Raw genomic sequence first — 20,603 nt, 5'->3', positions numbered from 1 at the left:
AAAATAAATTATTAAAAAAGATTTAATAGACTGTTGACTTATACGGGCTTCTAAGTGTAGGTTGATTGTGGGACAAGACTAGTAGAAAAAAATAATTATTATATATATAATAATAGAATCTAGCAATGTGAATAGAAGCGCTGAATCTTATCTACCAGATATACTAGAGGATTTTACTGGTGCGGAAGCCGGAGTAGTCCTAAAAAAAAAATAAATATTAAAAATATTTAAAGCCTATTTATTTCTCGCATGGAAGGTGATAGTTCGATGAAACTATAGAAATAAAATAGTATATAATCTGATAGAAACTAAACTCAAGAACCGAACGCTGTACTATAACAACTAGCATATAATTAGTAATTAGTTAAATTTAAATAGTATATTTACAATACCACATCAGCGATGGTATCAATAATCTCAAATAATAATAAATATAATATATTAAAAGTAGCGCGAGAGAGCTGTATAATTTTATTAAATAATAATTATTATTTAGAAGTCTGTGTTTTATATTTATAAGCTTTTATATTATGATTAAAAATTCTATAGAGCCTTGTAATTTTAACTAATCTGTAATATATTCTAAGTTTATTATTTACTTAGATTATTAACTTGAGAACTGAATACTAGATTCTATTAATTAGTCGCCCATTTATTCTGTGGTTTATTTGGAACTATCTAATATATAGCACGATATCCCAGCTCTAGCAATAGATGCAGTTATAAAAAGAATTATCTAGCGGGAATATCTGTCTATGAAAAGAAAAAATTAGTTAAAAATATGTAAAGCTAGTTAATAAGCCCTAGTCTGGTCTTATTTCAGGATTTATATATTAATTATAGTTATATATGCCATCTAGCCCAGTCCTCCAACGAATAGATGAAATGCGGATATTGGATGAACTAATATAACTAATACTATTATTCTTTATAAATATAGTAATATAGCCAGCTACCTCAAAAGCGCTTTATTAATATGTTGCAACTTAAAGTAGTAGCAATGTGACCAACTAAAGATATTTAAAATCTCGAGAGGTGGATTGATGTGATAAATATAAAAGACTAAGCTAGATTAAAAGTTATATATTATAAAATATGAGATTTATAAGTTTCTATAATAAAGATAATGGTAATCTTGACTTTTATATTAGAAGAATTAGTTGGATATTTAAACAGATAGAGAGAAAAAGCTTGTTAAGAAGTTTAGTTAGTCATAGACTTGTAACTAGTCTTGGCTTTTTGGCTTATTTATCAGGGTCTTGAACCAGGACGATCCCAAACGTGCATGAAGCTTTCGTGATGCATAAATGGGGGTGTCCAAGTGTTAAGAACGCGGTTATATTTTCTATAAATCTTGGATATTTCTTAACTTATCTAGGGATATCTTACTTCTATTTTATTTATTTTATAATTATTTGAGAAGTTTTTGTAGCTGTATATTTTTATGCTTCTAGTAATGGTATTCACTATACTCAATTATTCCAGACTTTTTATAATTTATATACCAACTAGAGTGACTAATACTCTGTTAATTATCTTCTGGTTATGAAGTATGCCTACTTATAAGAGTAGGGTATATTATCTATTTTTGAGATATATCTCTTATAGAATTACCCAATTTTGTGAACTGCGGGTATTAGTCAATCAGTGAGAAAGCCCAAAACCCATGCCCGTAATTTGGGCGATCTAAACACCTCAACCAAATCTAGGAAAAATCACATATAATGACATATTTACCGCCATCTACTAAGATAAGGTATCACGGAAAGCCATAGGCGGTCAATTGATTAGCGATGTAAAAATTTACGTCTGTGGTTTTATCTGTTCTTCGACTGAAATGTCGCCTACCTCTTTTAATCCTGGGGGAAGTGGGTATTGGCATTGTTCGTGTGGACAACGAGGGTTAATATCGACCAGACATTCTCGTTAACGAATAATATTATCAAACGATCTGTGAAGGGCAACTTTACTGGTATATTAAACATTCCGCTTCAGATAAGGTCCGGCACGATCAATAACCGAAAACCCGCGTTGCCTCAGCAAGTGATCACAAGTACTGCTGAATTGAAGTGGTTGAAGTCGGCGGCCTGCATATGACGGGCTCACCCCATTATGGGCAAACAAAAGTCACCGTGGGCAAAGAAAAGTCTACTCTTGGTGCCTAGACGTCGTGGTAATCACTTGCACATAAGGTGAGGTGACCTTGGCCATGCTGGGTTAAAGGAGCGAAATGGATACGATATGTTCCTGATAGACGACCGCGAATGAACATGATTCGCATCAGTGTTCGGGAGAAATCCAATGGCCCGAGACAGCAATGAAAGGCGCACTCGGCTCCGCCAACAATGCCGCGAGGCATTGGGGAACCATATCTGTAACTCCTTCCCCGGCCCAAACTCGCTCAACAATATTGAACAAGCTGACATATCTAGATGATCGGCTTGCGGTGAGGGTCCATCCCCGGGCTGTACGACTGAAGCCAGGCCCAAGGGATGGGTATGCCTGGTCGGCTACTGATGCAAAAGGCACATTGAATGAACACTAGTCTGGCCAATGGGTCGGTGGGTCTGTACGATGCAACATGCAGAGATATCGGTCGGTCGATCGAGGCCGTCCGTCCTGTTGCAGTGGCAGACGTGGCACGGGGCACTAAAGTAGGCCACCCTCAATGGACCTCGGTGTGGAGGCTAATCCGCTTATCCTTCCTTTTCAGCGTCCGTCAATATCGGATACTGATGAGTCGTTCACTGCGAGGATTGAGCGTTTAGTACGAGAAAACAACCAACAGCGAGAGGAGCTCGATCGCCTCCAACATAAGGTCACGGAGGTCACCGACATATCCGAAGGCTGGAAAATGAGATGCACGCAACTAGGAAAGGATCTTCTCTGGGAGCAAGGCATAGTATGCAGCTTGGAAGAAGTATTAAGCGATCTTCAATGCCATGTGTAGTACAAAAAGCAGTCCTATCATCGAGGCAGCGTTGAATTCGCTAGATTAATTGTGAAGACACTGCTTTGGCTTCTATAAAGATTAATTAAAATTAAATGAGATATTGGATTTCTTCAGCAAAGTAAAAGTGACTAGCTAAATACTGTTGTAACTACTAAGCACGTGGTGCGGGGGCATATTTTATTCTTGTAAGTTTTTATTCTTTATTATTTGCTGCTTGTTACTTGGATAAACGTCCGTAGAAAGATGCTATAAATAATCTAGTAAAAAGCTTCTTATATTTATAAACTGACCTGCATGTTTTGTTTCCCAGGCATGGTATTCAACGAGATTTCAGCTGTTGCACTCCAGTCATGATTGTATAAAAGACCACGCTGTTGTTTGAGAATATAGATATACACAGTAGTTCTTAGCCCAGTAACGCTTCGCTCTACAAAGCAATTCGAGTCAGAAACTGGGAGTATTAATATCATGGCTATTTAGAGGAAAGAACACACAGTGAACAAAACTTTTGTTATTAATAGTATAAACAAGAATGACCTCTAACTTTGGCTACTATGATCTTCTATTATAGAACTCAGAAGACGATGATGTTCTTTCTATTCAAAGCACGAGCTTAGCGGTGTTATACGAGATGATTATAGCCGCATCACTACTAATAAATAAAAAAATTGATATACAGTCCTGTGGTTAATCTGATATTAATAGCTGTAAGATTGTCTTAGAAAGCAGTGGTCTATTTTCTAAACTAGATTATTTCAAGATAGAGATGCTCCGGCTACTTTTATTATATCTAGTGGACACGTCCAAATACTAATGCTTTCGGCGCAATGTGCACGGCGAAGGTGCCGTATTGGCACGGCAATAATTAGAATCATGCGCTGTTGCGTCAGTGAGACTCTGAAAGCGTCAGATAAATCAATCAACGGTATTGAATTTATGCGCTTGGTACTGTGATGGCATTCATATTATAGCTAAACTACGGTTGCTGCAGCTCTTCTGAGACAGCTGATTCCTGGATTATTATAATATCTTGTCCAGCTTAATCGCCCAGGCCTACTGAACATTGCGACAACGGTTATTAGACACTGGGTCACCCAGAAGAATCTATTAGAGTTATTACTAAGTAATAATAACTATGTAATATTACTACTATCAGGCTGTGTTATTCATGTTGATATGGATAATATTATGAAATATGAAAGAATATAGAGAGTCTATAATCCTTGATTCCAGTTCTGGCGTTTTTGTGCACGTTGTTCATGGGTTCTATGTACAAAGCTATTTCGGTTCAGTATTATTTTATATTAATATATATAATTCACTATCCTCGTCCACTGCATATCTAATTATTATTTTTAATGAGAAGCGCTGGTACCTTGGTTTTTTTGGATATATACCATGGGTACAATGACCGCCACTTTCTTCTGCTCCTGTGTTGGTTTGTTTGTACTGCTTGCTGCGGATGCTTCCGTCATCTTGAAATTCTCATATATTTTAACCACGTTAATCATACTATTTCTTAATTTTTGGATCGCGTCCCGAAAGTGGCACAACCGGGCTTTTTCATTCCGGCAGCGACGGTTCAACTGGGTGTTTTCGTTGATAAGGCGGGCGTGGATGACTTATAATTAATTATTTTTCTTTTCAAGGCGCGAGTACTTAGCATGCTACACGATATACGATTCACAGAGGCGCTGGTAGTTAGCTACCAATCGCGCGTCTCGCTCTGCAAGGACTGGATTATAGTCATCTAGTTGCTGCTACAACTTACGAGTCGGGGAATAGATTAACTTAATAATTAGATTAATAGAAGCAATTTTCTTATCTTTTGACAGCGCTTTCTTGGAAAGTGGTGGTGCTATGGTCTAGAAGATATCAGCTCATGCTGGAATCTCGAAAACTATATATTATATATTTAGTATAATAAGAAGAAAAGTATCTTCAACGGCTGCTATGATAATTTAACAGTTTTAGATGTCTTGTTGTTATCACGGTGTTCTAAATCTAATTTTATCTATTTCTCGTGCTTGTGCTTCGCCGGCTGTTCCCGATCATTGAAGTCACTTATGTTATTTGATTATATTTTTATAAGAATAGAAGAGTGGCTGTGGATGCTTTTTTATCTTTGAACTTATTATGGTGGCTTCTTTTATATGACGAGTATTATAGTGCCAGACTTGCTTAAATTCATTTCATGTTCGAATAATCGCATCTGGAAAGCTTGTCTGGTCTGGTCTTAATTTCAAGATATGATTTACTTATTATTCTCTAGAAACTCTTTTTAGGGATTTTAATTGTGAGATAAGTTTCTGGTTTGCTGTGTTCTAGTAATAATGGTTTTATCCACAACCCGACAGCACAGCGACGGTTAAGTCAGAAGCGGGCAGTTGGCTCCACGGCTGGTGGACATAATAACTATAAAAGGCTTGGTCATTGACCTGGCCGCAGATGTTTTATAGAGAATGCTAATAAGATTAGATTTTACGCGTTTTCTAAGATCCTTGTTCTAACCATATCAGGTGTTATTGATGTCTCTGCATGGTTCAAATTGGTCAGCGCGAGGGTATTTCCGAATCTTGAGGGCTAAAGCTGGCTGGTTCGCAAGATTTCACGCACCAGAAGTCACAGCTCGCCAGTCATGTGGCCATGACCGGGCCTTGATGCTTACCTTAGTAACCGGGTAGAAATGGATCATCTCATACAGTCTCAAGGAAAGGGACCTTTTCACTTGTCTCATCGATAAGTATCGGCCACCGAGGTCACGTACGTCAAGAAATAGAAGAAACCACACAATTATATCCAACATTGCCGCTATTGTGGTCTCAACTGATAAGCTTAAATGCCGTAACAACACAGACTATCATAGCTGAAAGCAGCAGGACTACTCATAATAGTATGTGATGAAACCCAGAGAGTGCAGAGTCGGGCAATTCTATTGCTGCGAGCACAACCGCCTGGGCCTCTAGATGGCAGTATCCACCAAGGCAAAACACGATGGCATCTTTCTCTTTTCTCCCAACCGACAGGCTCTCGATGACTGAGATATTCCGTCTTGAGCACACGGCACCAGTCATGTTGCCCACCGTTACCCTCTGCTTACCATGATTACCGGTTCTGGCTGGTCGCATGGAGACGTCCAGGGCTCCACCTCATGATGGAAATTTTACCCCTTTCGTTTTGACCTTATCCATCCATAGAGTAAACCGAAAGATCAGGTTCTTTGCCCCCATGCCAAGGGCAGTATCTCCAGAACCACCAATTGCGCAATCATACAAGACCTGTGTCAACGCCTCAGAACGGGGAATATGCGAGAATCAAACAAGAAAAACCCACTACGGGGCTTATACCCCTGAATAGTGAGCAAGAAAACCTGAGTGGTAGAGCTGGAACTAAGAAAGCTCTAACAAACCTTGTTTGAGCTGCCGGTCACCGTTGCCGAGGAATATCTACTCATTAGACCCGGGTCAGCGAGACAGGGAAATCACCCACCCGACACAATGCCATCTCATTGGTCCACAGCAAAGGGCGGAGATGAATTTGCATTCTTGTCGAGGGTCGCTCTCTTCTTTACTCTGAGGGCAAAGCGAGGGCCCAATCAAAAGGCCTGATGCAGAGTAATGAAATTCAAGGTTAAGTGGTGCTGGGTGATCTGAATCTGTTTCATTGAGTTTCAATTCTATGTTTCAAACAGTCTAGAAGATCAGAAGCTCCCCAAGGATTTTTCAAACATTTGACATTCTCGCACACGATACGGGATATGACGTCATGGGCAACAAATAGCGGTTGGGTACAGGCAGAGGTGCTGTAGAAACTGAAATGTCTGACGAAAGAAGGAACGGACAATCATGGTGCTCTGTTGGCAACGAGCAAAGCCGGAAAGAAGCCATGTCCCAAGAGGTCAATCTAGTATCACGGCGAAGCGAGAGGCGACAGCCAGCCCCGCTCCGAATACCATCAATGCAGAGTCCAATGATAATTCAGAACCGCAACCCGGAAATCCTGTTCGCCCAATCCCTGTAGAAGGGGCAACTGCCGCCGCAACTGACTCAACTACTCCATCCGATAAGCCTGCGTCACAAATAACCTTTAGCCGGAAGGACTACGTGGAAAGGATGATCAACAGTATGGCCTTGGATAAGACAGATATGCAAGCATACGTGAGAGCACTAACCTTGATTGGAGCCGATTATACGGTCTATAAGGGCCACTTGTTGGCAAACGGAGGTGTGGAGGTGTACTAAGTGGCTGGCACTGACCGGGTTAACATCGCTGGCGATGTACCCTATGAGATTGGCCGGAGGGTCTGTTTGGTATCAGGCTTTCTGTTTGGAAAATTGCCGGCTGAGAAGAATGAGAAGAAGATAAGATGTATTTGTTCTTCTGCTTTAGATGATAGTTTAGATGATAGTTTAGTGGATCATGAGCAATTTGAAATCAAGACGATTACATTACTGCAGTGAAAGAATAGCGTAGTCATATTAGTTACTGCGGCATGAGCTTTTTTGGAGTGTGCTGAGCGATTGTACCAGGCAATCAGTCAGTATTCGATAGAATAATTCAGTATTGTTCTGCTCATCATTTTTTTTTTTTTCTTCTTTTTTCTAAGAAATGGAATCTCATGTATAAGCATCGGTTCTTGTTGGAAGGCTTATGGCCCCTAGGAAGTTGAGAAACTGTGAAGGGGTGGGGCCTGCGGCAAGCCAGAGCTCCTAATTCTGTATCTCTAATCTGGATCCCGCGGAAGAATTCACTCGACACAAGCATCCTGCGTGCTCAGCCGGGTAGAACCGCGCCTTTGTACCCCTGTTAAAATATCAATTCCTGGACACATACAGTCGGTCTCGAAACTCCTCTGACCTTCAAACACATGACAATTGTTTTCCAGCCCCACTGACAAGGGCTTAGCGCGAGCATATTATTTGAGCAATATTCGCTACAATGCGATCTGTATTGGAGGCCACCATCATTTGCAAGTGGATTGCTCTCTATAACTCCCCTACTATATCCTTGGCAGTGGGACGAGAAAACAATCATCATGTGTTTGAAGGTCAGGGGAATTTCGAGACCGACTGTAACCGAACGGACTTAGAGGAGCCATCAGTTGTTGTTACATACCTTAGCTAATTAATCATTTTGTATATATGTTTGCGCCGGGGAGTGTCCGAAGATTTCCATACAAAAGTCTGAAGAATTACTGACTTGTTCCCACAACTGATACAAATTCAAGCGGTGCTTCTGTATGTACTATAGAGCGACATACATAGCAGTCGAACACAACTCCATTCTCAGATAATTCAACCTTTGTCAGCATTATGTAGAGCTACGGTAGAACAATAAAATGACTTCCCATAAGCCACCATGGTAATAAGGACGTCAAAACCTGACCCTGCCTGTTAGAAGCAGAAGCTCGCTAAATACCCATTCATTGCTTTTATAGGTTGTCTTAGATGCACCTCATAGTTCTGATGCCGGGCATCAGATTGGAAGGGCTAATAGGACCCAGCGTTTCTCGGATTTGACCTCGTGGTTACACGGGCAAATACACGTGCCCGCCATATACTTCACCGTCTCACCATCTCCAACTACAACAGGAGGGCCGCAGAGCCGACCACCAATAATGAAAGTGTGTAGCATCTAGCTGTCCCGGTGGCCCAAGGCCGACGCCGTGAATATGCTTATAAGCCAACATCTCCCATCTCCAATCTGCCAGGTCCAACTTCCGCTCCCCCAGAGACAATGCCTCCAGCACTCTCAGACCTGTATGAACAGGCTACCCAAACCCAGCCCGTTGACTGGTACGGGATATGGGTTGCTGCTTTGCTGGGCGTCTGGCTTCTCACGCGGTTAGCGTACCAGCTTGGTCGGTGGACTGTCCAACGCCACATCGCGGCCTCTATTGGACGGCGTCTCGGCCGCGAGTTGCCGTGGCTTCTCCAGGCTATTGACATTGCTATCGCTCTCGAGGCGATCTTGGTTGGGGTGCTCCTGGGTGCCAACATTGTTCTTCTACTCGTGTCTGCCCATGGCTGGGCCGACGTCCAGCAACGCGCGGTGAAGCTCGCTGTTTTGAACCTATTGGCGCTCGGTACGGGCCTCACCTTTGGCCTCCCAGCCTATCTGCTCGGAATCAGCTACTCTGCCGTTGCGTGGTCGCATTGTTGGGTTGGGCGGGTGATGGCCGCCCATTCCCTGCTTCATGGAGCCATTGCCATCGCCAGAGCGGAGAACCCGATCGCCTCGCTGAGGCATGACTGGGTGCCTTTACTGGTCAGTCCACCACGCTGCCCCTCGATGATGATGATGATGATGATGATGATGATGATGATAATTATTATTGTGATCCGAGAGCATACCACTAAGTAGGGCTAGGCAGCTGCTGCTGTTCTTCTCATGATCCCCGTGACCTTGCATGCGGTCGTCCGACAGCACTGTCAGGTGGCCATGAAAATCCACTATTCTCTGGCGGTCACGGCAATGGCGGCCCTGGCATATCATACGTGGGACCAAGGATCAGAATCCTGCTGGCAAGTGGTTGATGTTGGGATTCTATGGATTATGCTGAGTGCCGTCGCCGTCTCCTATGCAGTTTTTATTTAATAATGCTGGAGTGCTGGACGCTCCGTCCTAACTATATATCCCTTTCATGAGCTGCTTCGCATGGACATTACAGTGTTCTCCAATTGACACATCCGGCCGGGGTAGTATATATACCTCTGATTACCTTACGTAGGATTTCGCTCGTGCTTCCAACTCCAGCCCTTCTACGTCGCTTACTGGGATGATGCGCCCGGACCGTGTATTTTATACGTTCTGACCCGACCTCGAGCCTCCAGCCTCAGTACACAACTTTATTTCCACGAATGGCTATACCAGCGTCGACAGCCTGCACTGTTGCTAGGGCTATACGGCCCATCGATCAACTTTTCTCCGTTTGGGACGATCGTGTTTATCATAGAGAATATTGGTATTTTGCGAGTGCTTTCCTATATCCGCATGCTCGTCCAGGCAAGTGAGCAGCGGAGGGCAATAATATATAAATTGAAAATTATCTAGCAGATGCAAGACTTTGGTATGGCCATCTCTCCATATATTGTCTGAATCCGCAGAGATCCTAATGAATCCTAGACCACCAATGCTGGCTGGGCGATTAGATACAGGACCTCTTGGACCTCGACCGCGGTGAATCCAGGGTAGGTGATAAATCCTCTGCAGCTATCAATAACGCTGCCCTGACTTTAATAGATTCTTGAATTTCGTCTGTATTACTTTACAAAGAGGACATCCACTAATCCCGGTAATGGGTTCGGAGAACGAATTAAACTGTGTCAAGGACTATTAATAATCAGAGAAATCACCCAAGGTCACCTGAGCAAGCGCCGTGGAAAGCTAGCTGTCAGTGGTAGGTTTACTTCCCACCCGATCGATTCATCTGTCAACCTACAACGGCTGTGTGATGAGAGCGCTTCTGACAGACCGTGTTGGACGTGCGCCCGATGACTAATCATGGTCCACCCTAGTGTGCGCCCGTCAGTCCATTCGCCAACCGGTCCATGATGTCGTCCAGCCTCGGACGGGGCCGGATATCAAACTCTTTGACCTCGACCTCGAGCCAGGTCATGTCCGGGAGGCGCCTTGTCGCAACAAGAACACCGCCACTGTTCCGGCCTCAAGTGATTCTCAGCAGTGGGTTGCCGCCCGCATACTTAGAGGTTATCGAGAATAACGTGAGTTTCAGCATGCCTAGGACATAACGATTCTCTTTACGCGCAGCCGATCCCATGCGGCAGTGACATTCATCGCTGCTTCTCGTCTTCTCTCTGCAGTCCGATTCCTACACGCTCAACACAGACCGTCACGGATAAATCACCTCCTTCATTGGTTGGTGAACGGTGTAATTGTTTGCGGGGCTCTTCCCCCTTTCCTCGGTAAGCCTTTGATGCTGGCACATCTGTTGTGCCGCCGCGATCAGACCCCCCAAGGATACCCTGTGGAGTCCTGCCAATGCTTAACTTGACAGGCCGAAGAGCTACGACCGCTACAGTGCTCACATCGTGGTCATTTAACACTGCTCTGTTGCGGTAAGCTGTTGCATGTGAGATTGCACGGGCAGTCCTCAGCGGTCATTAAGCAGCTTTGGGGCATGCGATGGCGACTGCGCCAGGGCACCCAATCGGAGCCGTGTCCGATCGCTGTCGGTAAATGCTACATGCTATATCAGCTGTAGCCTGGCGAACATATGCAATTGCTTTCCCTGTGTTGGGTTGCCTCGAAGACTCCATGCATTCAATCCATATTGCCGCCACCACCAGTACCATCCGTTAGTTGAGGGTGCCCGAAAACCGACGACACCGCCGTCGGAGCAGCCCCTCCCCAATTTCGACATTCGTCGCTTGGTGTTTGTGCCTTTGATCGTCGAGCAGGATCAGAAGCTTGAGGTCTCTTGAACGTATGCGGTGCTGTCGACTAGTATTAGAGTTATCCTATCGGCAAAGTGGCCGACCTGGAACTTCACTGTGAGGGGTAGTCGAATATAACCATGGCTACTCCGCTTACGGCAATTTCCCAGCTGATTTTTCATACCCTTCATGTTGCCCAGTTGGTCTCCCGGGGCATCGGCATGATCTGACCAATATTCCACCATTCTTGGCCCGCAGTTTGACCCAGGGTTACGATAGACGGGGAGAAATCCGAAGTCCCTCTAAAGCGGACTAGTGTGACAGTTCCAAGCGATATAAGGCGTACGCGCGCGCTACCGGCAATACTCCAGTACCGAGTCCATGGCCTTCTCATGCACAAATTTTCCATACAAGCACCATATTTGTACAACAGCGTATGTTGTGATACCGTGAAATCCCCAAGGCTGCAGCTGCTCATTGAGAGGGCCTTAGAGGTAGAAGATCCAGGAGAGACACCTTCCGTGAAAATGTCATCATGTTGTCCACAGACCAGAACCCTAAGAAAAGGCGAAGATACGCCTGATATGGGGATGCCCAACCTGCAGTACAGCTATTAGACATTCCCCTGCGAATGCGGGGTTCTGGCGGTTGACTGTTACTTGTCCTCTTCTTATGCGGTTTCCGAGTTCTCGACCTAGAATGGGCCCAGCATCCTATCTCCGCTTACGCATCCCGAGGATATTTCTCGACACGTCTCTATCAAGCTATCGGCCCCCATTGATTGGTTGGTAATGCACCTTACGGTCGTCCATAAACACACGTTGGAATCAGCCACCGTCTCTGCATTCTTCCTTCCGCGCGTGAAGTGCGCCCTCGAAAGCTCGAACATTGTCGCAAGCAGCTCTGGGAAGTCATACGTCCATACATGCGCACCATTGACTTCGAATGTTTATGTGGCCAAGAGACGAGCGGATCCTCCATACTCTCGGCAGATTGCGAGTGTTTCCCGGGGCAAACCTAAAGGATGCTAGACAATGGACTCAGAGCGTTTTGTTGAAAACATGTCTTGCAGCTTTTAGTATGAAGAGCATACTGGGTTCTTCTTTAGCATGCGTTCAGAGGTTGGAGGGCCGCATTTACAGTAATAGCTTGTGATGTTGTATGGCTTTCTTGTTTTCCTGCTTTATGATAATTATCTGTATCGTTGCCATGGACGTCACCCGTATTCTCACCATCCGACAACTCGAGTCAGGGAATCCAGCCTCAATTGTTCTGGTTTGCAGGAAGACAAGATAACCCGACTGCACATAGTTTGACTAGTCCCTAGTTAATCACCGTTGAGTACTACAAGAATTAGCGAGGTTACACTTGGTCTTTGGTCTGCCTATGCCTAGGACCATGGCCTCAATGTCATCTTTAACTTCGGGCTTGCATTGGATGAACCGTTTCGGGTAGGATTAGCACGTGGTGTCATCTTGATTTTAAGTCAACGAGACAGCCAATCCTTATAAGGCGCCATGTGCGTCCTAGGCTGGGACCTCTCGCCTTCGTGGTATGCATATATCTTACAAAAATCCCATTCCTCCCGGCGTCACTCATATCCTCTGATAACAATGAAAGCTTACCTGCCACGATTGAACGAGCTCTGGAATCTACTAGCATCAGCTGAAAAGAAATCGCAATCTGGTATTTGGTCTAATGCCTCGCACTTCACAGAATCAGCTCCGCCAGATGACAGGAAACCGAACTTTCAGGCCGCCTTGGGTGAGGGCATTTTAACCCTAGAAAACGGGAAAACGGCGCAAGCGACAGAGATGCAATGTGGGAGGTCGACAGCGTGATCACAAACGAGCTTCCTGAGCATCCCAATAATGTGGATGATCTGAAGGCTCTCGCGTCGTTGATCCGCGAGTATGTCGCGTCATATGATGTCCCAAACCCGGCCGTCATTCATTCTTGAACGGTGCTGATCTGTATTTTCAAGTCTCGAAGCTAGAGTCCGGTAAGCTTATCTTCATTGCGTTACCAAGTGATACTCTACGGGACCTTGAGCTGACGGAGAGCTATAGAAAGCTGGAGGAACAAATGGAAGATCAAAACCAGGAAAATCACCGCCTGCACAGGAGAGTGAGCAGCACCTATGAGAGTGTCCCGACCTCTCACACCAAATCCCGTCGCTCAGCTCGGTACAAGGAGATGGAGTCGGAATGAACATCGTTTAGAACCACTGTCTTTCACCAATCTTGTCCGGCCGGAATTAAGATCTGCTCGATTCTAGAGTATATAGCTATCTTCAATGAAGAGTGAATGTTTGTGCTGGCTGTAGTAGAGCGAGGGCAACCTGGTCTGTCGATCCCAAGGTAAAGGAATACGTTGTCTACTCCGTAAACAAAAACTTCCACCCCGTAGCTGCATTTGATCGTCGGTGGCGTTGGTTGTTGAACGAATCAGCCGCACAGGTGATCATTTAAACTCCAGCGGTTCGGTGAAGTGGGTCTCCATCATGTCCGCCAGACAAAGACGCGAGGATGTGTCACGGACGTGTGTCGCGCCCCTTCCCATGCGTAGCGGCTATGTACCTAGCAGATCCAGCATTTATATTCAGCCTGTGCCGTGCGCGTTGGCGCCGACACACGATACTCCAGGCTTTACACCATGTCAGGTGGACGACATACTGGATCAGGGCGTTTGATAGATGCCTCGGGCACACAGTCCACAAGCCGGTTTGTGCTCCGACCGCGAGCGTGCGTGGTCTCCTGCGGTGGGGGCGCGTCCGGGTGATAGTGATAGCGCAGTCGGTTCAGGGCGCTCCGGAAGTCATCCAAGATGATGGTGTCGCTTAGGCACTTGAAAACAAACGCTAACTACAGCAGGGTCAGCATGCTGATCTTTTTCTCGTCAGTGGCGGCTGTTTACCTTCCAGAACGGCTCCATGCCCGGAGGATAACCTAGGCGATTCTCAACCCGGATCGCACACATGTCCACCACTGCAAACACGACGGAGATCACCATGAACAGGAGCATGACGCCGAACCGTGGGCTGATGCGGATCAGCTGCATCAGCGAACACCCATACCCACGCTGGATGATGTACAGGAGAAAGCAGGTGGTGAAGATCCACCAAGGGTCCCTATATTCGGATTAGCAACGCCGGGCGTGGAAAGAATTGCGCTCGAACACCGCACCGGAAAAGCGGCTCGAGTGGCCGAGTGGTGGTGTACAAGGCCTGGCCCCGGTTGAAAAAGGCAAAATTGGCATAGATCTCGACGACCCAGTACGGCTGGGCCGCCAGCAGGGTGATCAAATAGAGCCGCGTGCCCCAGGGTGGGAAAAAGCCGCGGATCTTCATCCATGCAATCACGTTGTGGAGGGAATGCGAAATTGTGAGACCCACGGCCGTGACCGAGAGATACCAGCCATACGCAGGCGCATGGAGAAAGATGAACGTTCCGTGCCCGAGGGCCAGGGCGAGCTAAGCGTCCACGTCAGCAGGGGATAGCGTCCCTTTCGCCCCAAAGACACAGCACAACTTACCTCTGCCACGATGAGTCTGTGCAGGAGCACCCCTTTTTTCATGTTGGCCGCGGTGATGGCAATCATGACAATAAGGGAGCCCACCAGGAATCCTTGTCCCCACGCCTCCACGACAAGGATGTCCGGGTCTGTAGGACGCTGGCCAGCACTTGGCATCATATCATCGCTCTCCATTCGACTGTGTCGACGTGGAATGGGAAAGACCCTCCATGAGTGATGGGGTATCTTTATATTATCGGGTGAGATTGAATAATCTTCGCCGCTCGGCATGGTCAACTGCCGTGGGCGACGGAGAGTAGGAGGGAGGTCGATCGACTGTGACTGTGACCGGCCAGAGATCTAGGGGGGGACCAGCCAGAGCCTCTTGCTGTTCTGACACTGTTCTCAGGAGTAATGGTAACCTTCGGAGGTCCAGCCGCGCCTGAAGTGTGGACTTTGCCACTCCGGATGAACAGTTGGATACCGTAACTCGTAGAGTACCATCCGGCTTTAACCATTCATGGAATAAGCCGAGACTGTAGGATTCCGGAAAATCCATTCTTACCTATACGTCTGGCTGCAGGAACCAAGGCCGACGGAGGAATAGACTTTCCGTCTATTTACTTTAGCGTCATATGAGATAAAGAAACGGAGGAAGGGCACGGCGACCACGGAGATGGCCCCATTGAAGGCATGCCACTTGTACGAAGCGGGTTTCCTTACCTTACGGCCCAGAAACATTAGTAAGTGAGATCCTCTGGTCAACGATTCAAATAACGAACGGGATTAGCCCGAAGAAGTACTTCCCGACATCCGCACGGTTCACATCAACGGTCCGTGATCCGCAAGAATGCCGGGACGGTTGTAAGTCCATATATCTAGGCCATGGTGGTGCTACCGTTTCACAGGCTTCAACTCAATATATATTGGGTGGAAGTATGTACTCCCACGATTGCTAAGCTGTACCTCGACCATTTCTATTTTTCCTTCCCCAGTCTTTTCAAGTATATTTCACTCCACCACTCCAACCCACATCCTGCACCTACTGATGCAGAAGAATACGCTAACGGGCGTTGTGCCTCCGGCTGAGATGAAAGGTTTATCCCCTCACACAATGATGATCTGGGGGAACTGACATACTTAGCTGCAGGCTCGAGGTCACCGTCCAGAAAAATGAAAACTTACCCTCGTTCGTGTGTAATCAGAGCACGATTTTACCGAGCCCTTGAGAAGGCGCAACATGAATCTCAGAGGCTCGAGCAGGCATTGTGGTCACAGAACCATGCAGGGTCGATGTGGGTTCTGCCGCAGACACTTCAAGAACTCTGCAACCTACGACAGCTATGTCGACTTCAATCCAATGCCCTGGCCCGAGCTAGACAATTGGTCGAGAATGAGCGGAGTATACCTCTGAGAGAGCCAATGGAAAATATAGAGGCAGCCAAATGTGACCGGTGTGGAACAAAGGCACCAGATATGGTCCTTGCTCTATGTTTTCATCGCTTATGTCGGGATTGTGATGGAGCTGGAATACCAGGCGCTTCCGACAATATGTTTCAAACCTGCAAGATCTGCTTTCTCTATGGTGGCCAACAGCCCCGGAGGACTTGATGTATTAGCTACTGCTGTTGAGGCCGCTGCGTTGACCGGAAGTGACATTGCCCTATGGAAAGCGATGCTTACGAGCGTGGAAGCAAACAAGAAGCGGTGAATGTGGGAAGTTCAATAACGGAGTATCATTTACTATGTTGTAGAAAGTACAGAATTGTGTTCTTGTAGTCTAGAATTCGATGCTGCTTTTCATTCCATATGATCTAATTTCTTTCAACCATAATAAGGGTCATTCACGTTAGCGAGAGAGGAGATGCAGAAGATGGGGGATTGCCATAGGTAACAATACTGGGATCTACATTGTTTAGGAACAAGACAAGTCGGCAATAATTGGATCTGACATTGCGAGGGATTTCAATTGAGGGCTGGGAAATCTATTCGAATATTTAGTAGTCTCCCCCTTATGCTTTGCTCCCGACTCACCAGAAAGCTTTCGTGTTGCTGCTGTACGATTGTCTATCGCTGAACAGCCCCCGGGCGTTGCAACTTGGACAAGTGCATCAAATCCTATGAGAGGGGGGGGAACAAAACAAGGAGCGGGAGATTCGTGTCCTAAATGTATGTAACGTTCCCGGATGATCTCCCTGGACAGCCGCATGAAAGTCTGTCAGTGCCCTGGTGGGTCCATACAAGTGGCAATCCTACTTGGCTAGCAGAGGAATAGGGGATGCTCGATGAGAGTGGACGTGGACTTTCATTGCTGGACAACTGACCGTGGAGAACCGACGGCGGACAATCAGCAGCATCTGGCGGTAGGAAACAACCGTCAGGACCGGCCGCTTGCGAGAACGGGTGGAACCTACCATGCGAACACACTGCGATGGAGGTCGCCAAGAACCATTGTTGAAAGCACAAAGCTGCCGCTCTGTGGGCCGCTGCTACTGTAGCATGGTAGTTCAAAGCACTAACATAGAGAAAATGGGGCCGCATGTGAGTTGGGCGCCGGCCCCGCTGTAGGCTGGGAGCCGTCCTGTCCATAAAAGATGTAACCTCGAAATCTCGAGCAGTTGAAAAGACTGGCTAGCCCGGTGCCAATGTCACTGACGTCTCTCCCCTACAGAAGCAGGGCCGATGACATTGAGCGACAGTGTTGGCCACAATCAGAGTCCCTCGTTAGATCTGTCTATCATTGTATTGATACCTTTTGCATCATTTTTCTCCCCACGACAGCAGAATCATGGGGTCCGAACTGGGGGTCACTGCCGCATCCACGCCCCAGCCAGCCTATACTCCGGTCAGTATATGGTGGACCTGCTGGGCGGGCACCTGGACGGTTATTGTTGCGTCTGGCGTGGCCTATCTCGTCGCCCATCGCAACACGCCTCCCCTCCTGCTGCGGGGCCTCGGGTTGTCGCTGTCCGCCGTTGTTATGCTTCATGTATATTGGACTTCAGTGCAATTTGGAACCATAATTGGCACCATCATGCCCGGAGATGCCGAGTACTGGGTCATGGGCACCTATCTGCCGTGTGGCATTGCCCTGTTCCACGCATCGAACAGTCGCTTCTACCATGTGGCAAAGCTTCAGGAGGGCTATATTATTCGCAGCAGTGGTGGGAATGATTTATACTCCACGAGGAGTAAGCTCGGTGTCGTAGACCGGTTCCGTCGCCTTGCATACACTACCAAGATCCTCGTGTTTGTTACGGTGGCGTCGCTCGTTCAGGTAAAACGGCCACCGCCTACTCCTATTGACAATCGTTCGGTGTCTAATTGAGTCATTAGGTATTTCTCACGGTCTTGATGTGGCTCATCTCTCGCAAATGGCATCGTACTTGGGGGAATCCAGGCACCGAGGTCCATGGAACCGAGATGCAGCAAAAGTCGGCAATGGAGCGGGGCTGGGAGTGGTAAGAAAGCCTCCCGACATACGCCTAGCGCATGTACGGCGAGAGCTGCGCGCTAACCGATATGCAGGTAGCCTGGCGTGTTTGGACAGGTGTTCTGGTCGTGGATTGTGGGCCCCGTCGTTCTCTGGAAATCCCGGCACATCCACGACACCCACGGCTGGAGAGTCCAGACGATAGGCTGCGTCATCGCCAAGTGAGTCAATCGGTCTGATGAGGTCTGTCGCACGACTGATCCATCATCTAGTCTCCCGGCGACGCCGATGTGGCTCATCGCCCTCCATGTTCCCGCCATGGAGCCGGTCAATCAGTACTGGCTACCCCCCCAGTGGTAGGTGCTCTCTGTGACCAACAGGAAAATAGAAACGAAGAAGAAAAGAAGCAGGAAAGCGGGGCTGACCCTTGTAGGATTTGTCTCTCTATCTGGGTGATGGAGGTTTTTGCTGTTCTCCTGCCGTGCCGAGAGGTAATGCGCCATCACGCTATCCGACAAGGGGCCTTCGATTCGATCGCACGGTGGGAACCCAATACCAATCCTTTTGCTGATGGCACCACGGCCCGCAGGTCAGCCTCCATTCTTGTCGAGCTCACAGGGTCTGGCCGGGAATCATGGGATAGATCTCTTGGCTCCAGCTCCAGCTCTCGGGATAGCATATTCACCAAGCGTGCGCTTGAATGCGTCTTGGCGCTCAATCCTGCCCCGCTGCAGGATTCCTCCGCCCATCGCGACTTTTCTGGAGAGAATATAGCTTTTCTGACCCGGGTGGCAGAATGGAAGAGCTCGCTGCCCCATGCGGTCTGGGATAGCAGAATCTCAGACTATGGAGATCTTACCGATTTGATTCGGGAGCAGTTTTACCGCGCGCTGTGTATTTACACGACGTTCATCAGTGGTCGCGCGCAGTTTCCAATCAACATCTCTTCGCAGCACCAGAAGGAGCTGGAGAACGTTTTTGAGGGCCCTGCTGGGCTTCTGTTTGGACACGCGCGCCCGGCCAATCCTGCCGTTCCCTTTGATGCGCCAGGCTATGGCCCCACGCCCTCAGCGTCTCCGATCGCCTCCATAAAGGCCGACTCCGGTTTGCTATTCACCGACAATAGTCGGGCGCAATACTGGGGCGAAATCCCCCAAACATTCAATGCGACGGTCTTTGACCGAGCCGAGGAGAGCATCAAAGACCTCGTCCTCACCAACACATGGCCCAAGTTTGTTCGAGGTTGCGGCCTCGCAGCTGAGGTTGGTTTGCTCGCGGAAAGCTAGAGTCCCTGCGTAGCTGGTTTCGGAACGAGGTCGCCAGCGATGGAAGGTTGGACTGCATGGCATCTGTTTGGGATGTTGACAAAATACTATAGATATATATGGTGGAGTCACTCATTGGATCATATAGTCTGTCGGAACGTCGCACTGTCTTGTTACTATAGAATAGTCGAGCAATAGGTGAAGACCATCTGGTCAGAAGAGCCAATGACGCCGAAATTATTGACTCAGCCACCGCTTACGAGTCTACTGTTCCCCGCTCAACACCACGTTCTACGGGTATTGCAGCAGCGCTTGGAGCGCTCTGCGTTCGAGTCTATCCAGAAATGCCACCCCCAGCTCGGCCAGTCAAACGGATAGGATTGTGCCGAGAAGGTGGAACTGCACATGGCGTTTAGAGCGCTCCAGCGAAGAAGCCGTATCCATTCCGCATCTAAGGCTTCGATCATCCCAAAGGGGCTGAATCGGTTGCGAGCTGACATTGAGGGCATCCGTCACGCGGCTGTGCACCGCCAGCTACAGGATCATCGTCGTCTACTACAGCAACTGCACTCAGCCCGAGTGTTTGCAATTGTATGGCTGGGCGACTCGCAGTGTGGAATGGAGATCGAGCAGTGTCAAATGCGGATCAACCGGCTTTTCAGCGGATGGAAGGCACACACCCGCCGTCTCCATGGCAATCTGGCTGCGCGGATGGGATGTAACAGGATGCCTGAAGGCCGACATCACCAATTTCTCTTGCTTGAGGCGACAAGGAGACTCTTGGAAAAGACCAATCACGATTGTGTTGGGCAAGAGGACTACATCCTACGAGCGAGCTTTCCGTCATTGTATATGACGATGAGGGCAGGGCATGCGTAGCATGGCATATGACATGTTCTTGAATACAAAGAGGCCAGGAGCGAGAATACATGATATAAATTTAGCATATGTTATCGCTCCTATGCCAACACGAATTAAACACGCAAGGCCGAAGATGACTCTGTTCGTTGCAGTATTGGGCCTCCAATTGACTCCTGACTGAT

General features: G+C 47.4%; 11 protein-coding genes across 11 annotated transcripts; 5 read left to right on the top strand and 6 right to left on the bottom strand.

Annotated features, from left to right (window-relative positions):
* Positions 1 to 2,668: 2,668 nt before the first annotated feature.
* Positions 2,669 to 3,335, top strand: An04g07860 (hypothetical protein; the record flags this gene model as incomplete). The annotated part of the gene is made up of 2 exons (XM_059747675.1): positions 2,669 to 2,920; positions 3,264 to 3,335. 2 exons carry the CDS (start codon positions 2,669 to 2,671, stop codon positions 3,333 to 3,335), a joined length of 324 nt encoding a protein of 107 aa, XP_059603676.1.
* Positions 3,336 to 5,561: 2,226 nt separating this feature from the next.
* Positions 5,562 to 6,407, bottom strand: An04g07850 (hypothetical protein; the record flags this gene model as incomplete). The annotated part of the gene is made up of 4 exons (XM_059747674.1): positions 5,562 to 5,787; positions 5,861 to 6,045; positions 6,136 to 6,231; positions 6,363 to 6,407. 4 exons carry the CDS (start codon positions 6,405 to 6,407, stop codon positions 5,562 to 5,564), a joined length of 552 nt encoding a protein of 183 aa, XP_059603675.1.
* Positions 6,408 to 6,798: 391 nt separating this feature from the next.
* On the top strand, positions 6,799 to 10,136 carry An04g07840 (uncharacterized protein; the record flags this gene model as incomplete). Its single annotated transcript, XM_059747673.1, has 7 exons — positions 6,799 to 7,185; positions 8,450 to 8,576; positions 8,664 to 9,220; positions 9,323 to 9,538; positions 9,684 to 9,749; positions 9,836 to 9,962; positions 10,060 to 10,136. The coding sequence occupies 7 exons, from the start codon at positions 6,799 to 6,801 to the stop codon at positions 10,134 to 10,136; spliced, it is 1,557 nt and encodes a 518-aa protein (XP_059603674.1).
* A 330-nt stretch (positions 10,137 to 10,466) lies between these two features.
* An04g07830 (hypothetical protein) lies at positions 10,467 to 11,232 on the bottom strand (the record flags this gene model as incomplete). The annotated part of the gene is given in 4 exon segments (XM_059747672.1): positions 10,467 to 10,584; positions 10,678 to 10,784; positions 10,804 to 11,065; positions 11,120 to 11,232. 4 exon segments carry the CDS (start codon positions 11,230 to 11,232, stop codon positions 10,467 to 10,469), a joined length of 600 nt encoding a protein of 199 aa, XP_059603673.1.
* A 4-nt stretch (positions 11,233 to 11,236) lies between these two features.
* An04g07820 (hypothetical protein) lies at positions 11,237 to 12,238 on the bottom strand (the record flags this gene model as incomplete). Its single annotated transcript, XM_059747671.1, has 5 exons — positions 11,237 to 11,356; positions 11,454 to 11,575; positions 11,707 to 11,928; positions 11,969 to 12,062; positions 12,170 to 12,238. 5 exons carry the CDS (start codon positions 12,236 to 12,238, stop codon positions 11,237 to 11,239), a joined length of 627 nt encoding a protein of 208 aa, XP_059603672.1.
* A 724-nt stretch (positions 12,239 to 12,962) lies between these two features.
* On the top strand, positions 12,963 to 13,560 carry An04g07810 (hypothetical protein; the record flags this gene model as incomplete). The annotated part of the gene is made up of 2 exons (XM_059747670.1): positions 12,963 to 13,170; positions 13,334 to 13,560. The coding sequence occupies 2 exons, from the start codon at positions 12,963 to 12,965 to the stop codon at positions 13,558 to 13,560; spliced, it is 435 nt and encodes a 144-aa protein (XP_059603671.1).
* Positions 13,561 to 13,950: 390 nt separating this feature from the next.
* On the bottom strand, positions 13,951 to 14,925 carry An04g07800 (uncharacterized protein; the record flags this gene model as incomplete). The annotated part of the gene is made up of 5 exons (XM_059747669.1): positions 13,951 to 13,995; positions 14,025 to 14,213; positions 14,266 to 14,479; positions 14,535 to 14,821; positions 14,884 to 14,925. 5 exons carry the CDS (start codon positions 14,923 to 14,925, stop codon positions 13,951 to 13,953), a joined length of 777 nt encoding a protein of 258 aa, XP_059603670.1.
* Positions 14,926 to 15,155: 230 nt separating this feature from the next.
* On the bottom strand, positions 15,156 to 15,736 carry An04g07790 (hypothetical protein; the record flags this gene model as incomplete). Its single annotated transcript, XM_059747668.1, has 3 exons — positions 15,156 to 15,351; positions 15,428 to 15,580; positions 15,645 to 15,736. The coding sequence occupies 3 exons, from the start codon at positions 15,734 to 15,736 to the stop codon at positions 15,156 to 15,158; spliced, it is 441 nt and encodes a 146-aa protein (XP_059603669.1).
* A 174-nt stretch (positions 15,737 to 15,910) lies between these two features.
* On the top strand, positions 15,911 to 16,573 carry An04g07780 (hypothetical protein; the record flags this gene model as incomplete). Its single annotated transcript, XM_059747667.1, has 3 exons — positions 15,911 to 15,959; positions 16,068 to 16,264; positions 16,337 to 16,573. 3 exons carry the CDS (start codon positions 15,911 to 15,913, stop codon positions 16,571 to 16,573), a joined length of 483 nt encoding a protein of 160 aa, XP_059603668.1.
* A 452-nt stretch (positions 16,574 to 17,025) lies between these two features.
* On the bottom strand, positions 17,026 to 17,851 carry An04g07770 (uncharacterized protein; the record flags this gene model as incomplete). Its single annotated transcript, XM_059747666.1, has 3 exons — positions 17,026 to 17,354; positions 17,464 to 17,527; positions 17,615 to 17,851. 3 exons carry the CDS (start codon positions 17,849 to 17,851, stop codon positions 17,026 to 17,028), a joined length of 630 nt encoding a protein of 209 aa, XP_059603667.1.
* A 45-nt stretch (positions 17,852 to 17,896) lies between these two features.
* Positions 17,897 to 20,439, top strand: An04g07760 (hypothetical protein; the record flags this gene model as incomplete). Its single annotated transcript, XM_059747665.1, has 8 exons — positions 17,897 to 18,139; positions 18,192 to 18,323; positions 18,413 to 18,516; positions 18,568 to 18,622; positions 18,706 to 19,557; positions 19,611 to 19,655; positions 19,743 to 19,886; positions 19,939 to 20,439. The coding sequence occupies 8 exons, from the start codon at positions 17,897 to 17,899 to the stop codon at positions 20,437 to 20,439; spliced, it is 2,076 nt and encodes a 691-aa protein (XP_059603666.1).
* Between the last annotated feature and the right edge of the window lie 164 nt (positions 20,440 to 20,603).

This window comes from Aspergillus niger (genome assembly GCF_000002855.4).
Source record: "Aspergillus niger supercontig An04".
NCBI classification, from domain to species: Eukaryota; Fungi; Ascomycota; class Eurotiomycetes; order Eurotiales; family Aspergillaceae; genus Aspergillus; species Aspergillus niger.
This window is presented reverse-complemented; position numbering and strand designations above follow the sequence as displayed.